This window comes from Diadema setosum, chromosome 3, assembly GCF_964275005.1.
Source record: "Diadema setosum chromosome 3, eeDiaSeto1, whole genome shotgun sequence".
NCBI lineage: Eukaryota > Metazoa > Echinodermata > Echinoidea > Diadematoida > Diadematidae > Diadema > Diadema setosum.
In genome coordinates, this window is record NC_092687.1 from 45600313 (window position 1) to 45609135 (window position 8823).

Consider the following 8823-nt stretch of genomic DNA (forward strand, 5'->3'; position numbering starts at 1 on the left):
CACTTCCAGCACTGCCAACATTGGAAACTAGTTGAGAGTGAGACTAGCTCGATAGGCCAATGCTATAATTTAGGAGTCAAAATGAGTGAGATCAATAGAAATGCATGCAAATGAAATAAAGTTTTAGAGTGATCGAGAAAGGACCAAAATGAGCGAGTCTCACTCTCAATGAGTGAGAGTTGGCAGCCCTGCACTTCCACCACCACCACCACCATCACCACCACCACCACCACCACCATCACCATCACCACCACCACCATCACCATCACCACCACCACCATCACCATCATCGGTCACCACCACCACCATCATCATAATGGTTTGTCTCATGTTATCTGCATTTGGCGATCCACAACTCACCCTTGCATGCTGGTACACACAATGGAAATAATAACACACGCCACTTACACACACACAGACCCAATCTATAATTAATACACGTGTACAACATTTTATTTCGTTATCCCTGTGATATTGACAACTCCACAAAGTATAGCAGACCAAAGCTTGTACGTATTGTGCTAAGACTGCTTATTATGACGTCATCATGGTTAATTTTGGACCATGCTGTAAACATTGAGCTCGTAGCTCGTCCATAAACAGTGGGCTCGCCTGACGCCTCGCCTCGACGCTCTTGCATGTTTTGTTTGGTTTATGTACCGTATCGTACGTGTTGCGCCTCCGCTACCGCAACACCCTAGGCTAGGCCCTGTGTGTGTATTATTTTTACGCTGCACGTACGGCCACGGCCGCCACGAACAGCGGGGAAATTTCCCAAACTCCGCTCGCTCGTACACAGATCGTGTTGGTCCGCGAGAGACGCGATACATCACATACACACACAGTAAACATTACATTGTATTCTCTTTGATTACAACAGCCAACGATTAGCGGTAGGCTTTTATTTTTAGCATGACGTTGCGCTAATGGCTGCCTACTTTCGCCTACTGTTCTAAGTTGTACGTAAAACTACCGAACAGGATTACCCTCGTTCCACGTCTACTCGATCGAAACGATCGAAATACACGTCAAATACTGAGTAACAAGTCCCAACCTTTTGGGTAAAGAGCGTGTAGCTAGTGGACGTAACGTCAGAGTTTCTACAATACTGCACTGCACTGGCACGACAGATGCGCAGTGAGATTGTGACCCATATAATTGTGAATGACTGAAGAAATGAAGACGTTCAAACAGAGGAGGAGTTTCGGTGAGCACACGGTTTGCCTTTCCATTTTCTCTTTGTTCACCGTCATTTTAAAGGTTTGTTTCTTGTGACATAATAGGGTCTATCATTCGTAGCATGACTCGGCAGACTGCTAACCGTAGTCAATGGAATGCCCAGGGGAAGGAAGTTGGGCAATCATTTCTGTGCTGCTGTGTGCATCCATCCAATCAATGCTGTCCAAAAAGGCAAAATGCCAGTTTGGCTATAAATAATCAGTAGTTTCTACAATGTAGTACCGATTCTGGTCAGTAATTTGATCATCATAGATTGTCAATGTCATAGTACAAGTAGCCTGTTAGTCTACTATGACAATCTATGATGATCAAATTACTGACCAGAACAGTAACGTACACATACATAGAAGTTTCCCCTAATGCAAACACAAGAACACTGTTAGATTTAAATTCTAAATTATTGTACATTTGTACATTGAAAAAAAAAAAAAATGTTTATTTTGGTGTAGTTTTGCTTGCTTGCCGACACTGACACGTGCACACACACACACACACACACAGTCCACACACTTTTGGCTCCCGTAAAAAGAAGGATGGAAAATAATTAAATGCCTGGATTCATCAGCCTTCATGCCACCACTTTCATTGAACATCGGTGGTCTAGAAATGTCATGATGTGTCAGCCTGCTCCCCCTACAAAGTTTACATTACATTTCTTGTGAAAGGGGATTTCCGTTAAGATAACTGTGGAGGTGTATCAGCAGGAAAACTTTCATTTTACTTCTTCTCTTCATTGCTTTTAATATTTTTATGTAGAGCAAAGAAGGAAAGATGTGGAGGACATCCGCATCAAGCATCCCTCCAAGATTCCGGTAAGTATCAGTCGCTGTAGCGGTCTACTCAACCATTGCAAAATTTATTGATTGAGAAAGAGTTCCTTTCAAATAATGATTCCCCCCCCCCCATATAAAGTTGTATTTTTCTTGCTGCAATCTGCCATTCTTTGTTAACCTGTTGAGGACGAGTCCCGATTATAATCGGGAAAGAGTCTATGGGAAATGCGTGTTGTAGTAGAGTTAGCTCGTCCTCAGGTTTATAGTGTATGAATGTTATATCTAAATTTTGTTAAAGCCAAACAAATGAAGTTTATTGTTAATGTTAAGGATGATGCAGATAGTAATTTGGGACCTGAATTTTTACTTTGTTGTAAGAAAAAATTCACTATGACCTCGTTGGTTATGAAGGGAACGCACTGTACGCTGCTTTCTGTGATCACCATTTGTTTACACGAGATGTTCTCCACAGTAGAATATTTCAAGTGGTCCCTCCGTAAATGATGATTATATTTGTCCAATCACTGATTCCTCGGACTAACCCATCTCATGATTTTGTTTCCTTTGACTTCCTTTATCCACAGGTCATCATCGAAAGGTTTGAGAGCGAAAAGACTCTGCCACTGCTGGACAAGTCCAAGTTCCTCGTTCCTGATCATGTGACCATGGGCGAGCTTGTCAAGATTGTCAGGTAGGAATGGCAAGAAAACTTCTGCAGGGTCCTACCATTTCAACGAACATTAGACTTCAACAGTAGTAAAAGTTCAGCAGCATTAGACTTCAACAGACTTCAACAGTAGTAAAAGTTCAGGTTCCAACATTATTCTTACTACTGTCTGTGGGGAATATTTTGTACGGTACATGTATTTTTGTCATTACTAAAGTTTAATCGTGTTAAAACATCGTTATTCCATACATTTCTTATGCGTGTAAATGTATATTTTGGAGCAAAAATTGACAGTTCGTCTGCAGATACAAGAACTATGTTTTGGCTGTAACCCTTTATGTGCCAGGTGCTAAACCTAAATTCTAAAATTACTAGACAAGAATAAGAAAACAAAAGAGAAACCATATCAAGAACCCCTCTGTATTACAGGGCTCTCATCTGCAGATGAGAGAGTCTGTATTGCTATAATGTTTTCCTCACTTTCTGACATATCCTGCTAGTTTATGACAAGTTATATGCAGGGCTGCACACTAACCCATTTTTCCTACTGGTCTGAACCTCAAGTTTACTGGTCCTGTATTTTTTTTTTTTTTTTTTCAACTGGCCTCGGCAATGACTGTCGGTGTTATTTTTGTTTATTTTATCTGTCATGTCGTACCAGTAAATTAAGCTATTCCTGAAAAGTCACTGGTCCAACATTGATTTTTACTGGTCTGGGACCATCGGACCAGTGTCAGAGTTCAGCGTTGTCTTATGTGAGACTGTGTGTAGTGGTTAATCCTGTGTGTGCTTTGGGTTCCAATTGGTGCAGGAAACTCCACACTCCACAACATTGTACACACTGTCCAAAGTTTGCAGTACCCACAGATTGGGTTAAAGTGAACTCTCTCTGTGATGTTCCACAGAGTGTAATCCTTCCAGGATGTTCTTGATGTCATGATTGCAGGAGGCGACTCCAGCTGAGCCCCAACCAGGCATTCTTTCTTCTCGTCAACCAAAAGTCTCTCGTCAGCGTTTCCACGCCGATCGCCGAGGTCTACCACACGGAGAAGGATGCAGATGGGTTTCTGTACCTCGTCTACGCCGCGCAGGAGACGTTTGGCTCGGACTATTAAAGGAGCGACCTTCTGACCCGTTTCTCACGGGCACTATAGTATCGTGAACTCCAATGGAGACAGTAAATCCTTTAATATCCAAATGTACTTTGAATACCTTCAAGGTGATGATATGGGGATACTATTCAGTCCACTCTCAACCTTTCTAGAGAAGTTCACGTTATCTCCATCTCTTCTTAGAAACTGACAAGGATTGCAGCATCCTCATCAACCCTTAGTTGCCCTGCCATGGATCGTGGTCCTCTCCTCAAAAGTGGAGTCAATTTTTAAGGATGTTCGGAACCACACCAAGTTTCTCCTTTCGTCGCATGACACTGATATTTGTAGATTATATCATCGGGCTGTTGAACTAGGCAGCATCCATGCCTGGGTTGCCTGGCAACAGGGATGACTCTCGCAGCCCTGCGAGCCTTCTTTCGGGTGAATATCCCAAATCACTACTAGCCTGGAGTGCACTTGGTGCCTCTGGTCACTGATGAAGCACGTCTCTTGATAGCGATTCATTTTCAATCAAGAAAATTTTGGTGCAGTTTGAAAATCATGATTTTACATAGTTATTTTCAGAAAGTCATACAGTGATGGTATCTGTTGGCTATTGTACATGTTGATATACAATATATTATGCCTACAATGCTACCTTTTAATTGTTAATGTTTTTTGATATTCTTTAATGCTAGCCAAAGTTCAATAGTGAAATAATTGTTATAACATCTATTTGAGTATTCCTCTCCTTGGGGTACGCCGGTAATCTTTTGTATTTTAGTGTGTAAAGCAGCCACAGATATTACAATTACATGAAGCCCTGTCTGTTTATGTCTGTTTGTAGTGGCCACCAATCTACATGTACAAAGGTCAACTTTAATGTATCTCTCAAGTGGTCGTTATACTCGCGCTTGACTATGTAGAGTTTTATCATCTGCCTTTTAATATCCATTCAGAAGTGAGACATTCACAAAATTATATGCCGTAAAAGTGAGAGGAGATGAGTTAATTGATGAGTGTCTGGAATCACAGTGTGTTGGCCATAATAATCCTTGGTCTGCATCACCTGTCTTACAGCATACACCTTTGTAATGCCATCGTGGAGGGTTGGCATTAATAGCACACCTAACAAGTCTCCCTTATTCTGCAGAAGGCTTTCTAAAAACTTCCATATCTCATGGGTAGATAAGAGCAAATATAACAAAAATCCCTCTGATGTAGGAACTACATTTGCCCTCCAAAACAGGTGTATTTTCCAATGCACAAGTGTCTCCATGATTGCTTTTTAGGATTTTCCTGATTTTGATGCACTAATGGTGGTAGCCCTGCTCATGGTATGTTGCATTGACTGTCAGTGAACAGGAACTACTGTACGAGCTGAAATTTTCGCGTACAGATATTTTCGCGAATTGCTACTAGGAGGACATTTTCACGTGTTGTTAATTTCGCGGTTGCGAGGTCTAACTGTACTTATCTATTCGCACGTTGTTATTTTCGCGTGTTGTTATTTTCGCGGTTCAAAGGCGATTCGCGAAATTCGCGAAAATAAAACCATCGCGAAAATTTCAGCTCGTACAGTAGATCATTCATCATGACTACCGAAAGATGGACCGGTGCGCTATACTGTACAAGTAGCCGGTGCTATTATTACTGTTGTTATTCTTCAAATCCCAATACACTGTATACAGTTGTGGCATGGTTGCCTTTGTGTCAGACTGTGACAGTGTCAAACCTGAAGAGAGTTTGTTCCACAGACATTTCAGTCAAGTTTTCGGGCCGATCAAGGTGAATGCTAATAACGTAGCCTTGGCAAGGTACAGTATAAATAGCTACAGGTCTTGTACGTACATTTCCACGTAAAATCTGAAAGTACTACATGATGATTGACAGGTGTATATTCATGAACGGGTCCGTTGAGGTTTCTGAGGGGCCAAGTTATTTGGTAGGGCAGGTGCTTGCGAGTCTTTTTTGTTATACAAATAGGTAATGAATGAATGATTATTAAATTTGTCCATACCACTGGCACCTTTACTGCACATACTGCTAATAGTCAGGGCTCTGCACTAGTTGTTCTCCTCACTGGTGACCCATTTGGGCCACTAAAATCTTTCAATTTTAGATTCTGGTGGCCTGAAAAAGATATGTGGTGCCCGGAAATAAATGTAAAACATAGCAATCCATTTTTAATCGTAGTTGCCCAATTGGCCACCAGAAGAATCTCTTTTGAAGTTCAGTGGTCCTACAATAATTCTTTGTGGCCTTGTTGGGCCACCGCTAATGTCGAGCCATGAATGGTACAGTATCTGCAGTCTAGTGGTCCGAAGATGATTATAATGGAGATAAAGTTATGAGCATTGTGCTCCATTGAAGTTTAGAGGTAAAGCTCACTGTATTTTTGACAGTAAAGGAACTACATGTACACTGTACCATCAGCAATCACCCCACTAAGGGTTGAGGGGTTTTATAAAGCTGCCTAATTGTCATAAATATTCATGTTGTTATGCAAAATGAGCAAGAATATCAAGTCAAAATCACACAAAGTTAATAGACATTATGTGTATGAAATCAGTGGCCTGTGTTCAGTTGATCACAACCAAGCAGATGCATTACTGATTGGCAAATGTCCTTAGTTTTTAGTAGAAATGAATATTGAAATCAGTGTGAAATGAAATCATTGTGAGCAGCTTGCTTAATTGTTGTCTTCCTCTGTTTCTGCTCCTTCTGGTACTTCTAAATCCTTCTACTAGTAACTACTCCTGCTACTACTACTACTACTACAACAACAACTACTACTACTACTACTACTACTACTACTACTACTACTACTACTACTACTACTACTACTACTACTATCACTTCCACTTTTGTACTTCTCCTCTTCTACTACTACTACTACTACTACTACTACTACTACTACTACTACTACTACTGCTACTTGACTTCTAAATGTACTATTGCTTTTTTCTGTCATATGGTGGTAGCATTTTTACTACTATGATGATAAAAGTGCCTAGTTATGTGAATATTAAGAGTAACAGTCATGAATTATATAAAGATTGTGTATAGCACCATGTATTTTGATTTCACATTGTTCATTAATGATCATAAATTATGTCAGTGTAATAATGTAATATTTGCAAATGTTCATATTCATCTAAAAGATTGGATAAAACACTGTCATTATCATTTATTTAATATATTATTTTTATTATCATTTTTTTTTTTATAAGACTGAGTCATAGGATTACAACCAAATGCCCACTTCATGAATTGAATGAATAATTAGACTATACATGTACATACTCATGGTCATCGTGGCTCTGCGGAACCATTAAAAGGACACTTGTCCAGTGAGTCAAATGTAGATCTTTTATCTAGCTCTGGCGTGCTCTACCTGCCGGAAGTAAAGCTGACCAGATAAGTTACGTATCTTCTTTACCATATGTACATCTTATTTCATTCATTTATGTCTGATCAGAGGTGTATATTGAAGTCATACAGTGTATGTAATATGACACTTCAGAATAGAACAACCCAAAAGTGTAAAAAATTGTCAATACCCTGAAGTCCTAGTATTATAATACATTTTTTTGTTGGTTGTTTTCAAGCATTTGTTCCTTGTTCTAATACTCTCCACTTTGTGATGTGTCGATGTGCCTTCTTTTATTTTCAACAATTTCCACAATTACAGAAAAGAGCAACAATTTCCACAATAACAGAAAATAGCAGAAATTCCTTTATTGTAAAGGAAACCAGCTTCTTTGAGCTGCATGTTGATGTACAAAGATTTAGTAGCTCTTATTAACTCATTGATGATGTGCTGATTTTGCCATGACATGTGTTTCCTATAGACACCTGCCTGAGTATTCTTGGGATTAGTCTTCAGTGGGTTAATGATGGATTTGCAGAGCAGCAGGGTCTTTAGTTTTGTTGACAACAAGGATTACACAGTCTTTAATTGTTACAGTTAGTCTACACCAGTTTAAAGGACAAGTTCACCTTCATAAACATAAGGATTGAGAGAATGCAACAATATTAGTGGAACACATCAGTGAAAGTTTGAGGAAAATTGGACAATCGATGCAAAAGTTATGAATTGTTAAAATTTTTGTGTTGGAACCGCTGGATGAGGAGACTACTACAGCTTATGAGTCATATGCGTACAACAGTATAAAGAAAATGTAAAGAAAATTCAACATATTTTCACTTTTTTTTTGCATAATAAAAGAGCACTTGACTTGCCTCTTTCTAAAGGCAGGTGGAATAATATTACCCATAAAATTTGTCGGTAACGATTCGATGGAATGTGTACTTTTTTCAAAAGATGAAATTTTGTGAAATTCTCTTTATATTTTCCTTATATTGTTGTACGCATGTGACATCTAAGTTATTCACACACTGCAGTAATCTTCTCATCCAGCGGTTACTGCACAAAAACTTCAAAAATTCATAACTTTTGAACGGATTGTCCTATTTTCCTCAAACTTTCAATGATGTGTTCTACTAATATTGCTACATTCTCTCAATCCTTATGTTTATGAAGGTGAACTTGTCCTTTAAAATCAAGCATTATTCTACCTATTTTTACTGTGTACATACCAGTAGGATTATGTTATTACAGCAGTTATTCCACAGTATTTCAAGACTTGTTATAACAAGGCAGCTGTGAATGTTGTGTGAAAGTTACTGTTTGCATACTATCTTTGCTGTTGTACAAAATTTGTTGGTAAGACCAGAGCTAGTCATGAACTGTGTTGCAAGTACCTAAGTAGGCCTATAGCTGGGCATTGTAACACAACATAGGTTTTTATGTGGTATTTTTTTAGTACATGAACTGCAGTTACAAAGAGCAAAGACTCTGAATGCCAGTCTATATGTTATAGAATTGCTTGGAGTTACTTGATTATATCAAAAATTTCCCTGATGGTTCTGAATTATTTGAGGATAATAAGGTGAAAAGATGTGTTTTTACTTTTCCCACTTCATCGGGCCATGCCATGCACTGGGTGTATACAAAGGCCCCTAGAAGCTTCAATATTATCATTTT

At 39.2% G+C, this 8823-nt stretch overlaps 1 protein-coding gene across 1 annotated transcript; it reads left to right on the top strand.

Moving 5' to 3' along the window:
* The first annotated feature begins 742 nt into the window (after positions 1 to 742).
* On the top strand, positions 743 to 5138 carry LOC140226423 (microtubule-associated protein 1 light chain 3 beta-like). The gene is made up of 4 exons (XM_072306897.1): positions 743 to 1207; positions 1996 to 2051; positions 2597 to 2703; positions 3626 to 5138. Exons 1-4 carry the CDS (start codon positions 1165 to 1167, stop codon positions 3792 to 3794), a joined length of 375 nt encoding a protein of 124 aa, XP_072162998.1. The 5' UTR covers positions 743 to 1164; the 3' UTR covers positions 3795 to 5138.
* The last annotated feature ends 3685 nt before the right edge of the window (positions 5139 to 8823 follow it).

Coding starts and splice junctions, on each gene's coding strand:
- LOC140226423 (XM_072306897.1), top strand. CDS start 1,165: ATGACTGAAGAAATGAAGACGTTCAAACAGAGGAGGAGTTTCG. Junction 2,052..2,596: donor AGCATCCCTCCAAGATTCCG/GTAAGTATCAGT, acceptor CTTTATCCACAG/GTCATCATCGAAAGGTTTGA. Junction 2,704..3,625: donor GAGCTTGTCAAGATTGTCAG/GTAGGAATGGCA, acceptor TCATGATTGCAG/GAGGCGACTCCAGCTGAGCC.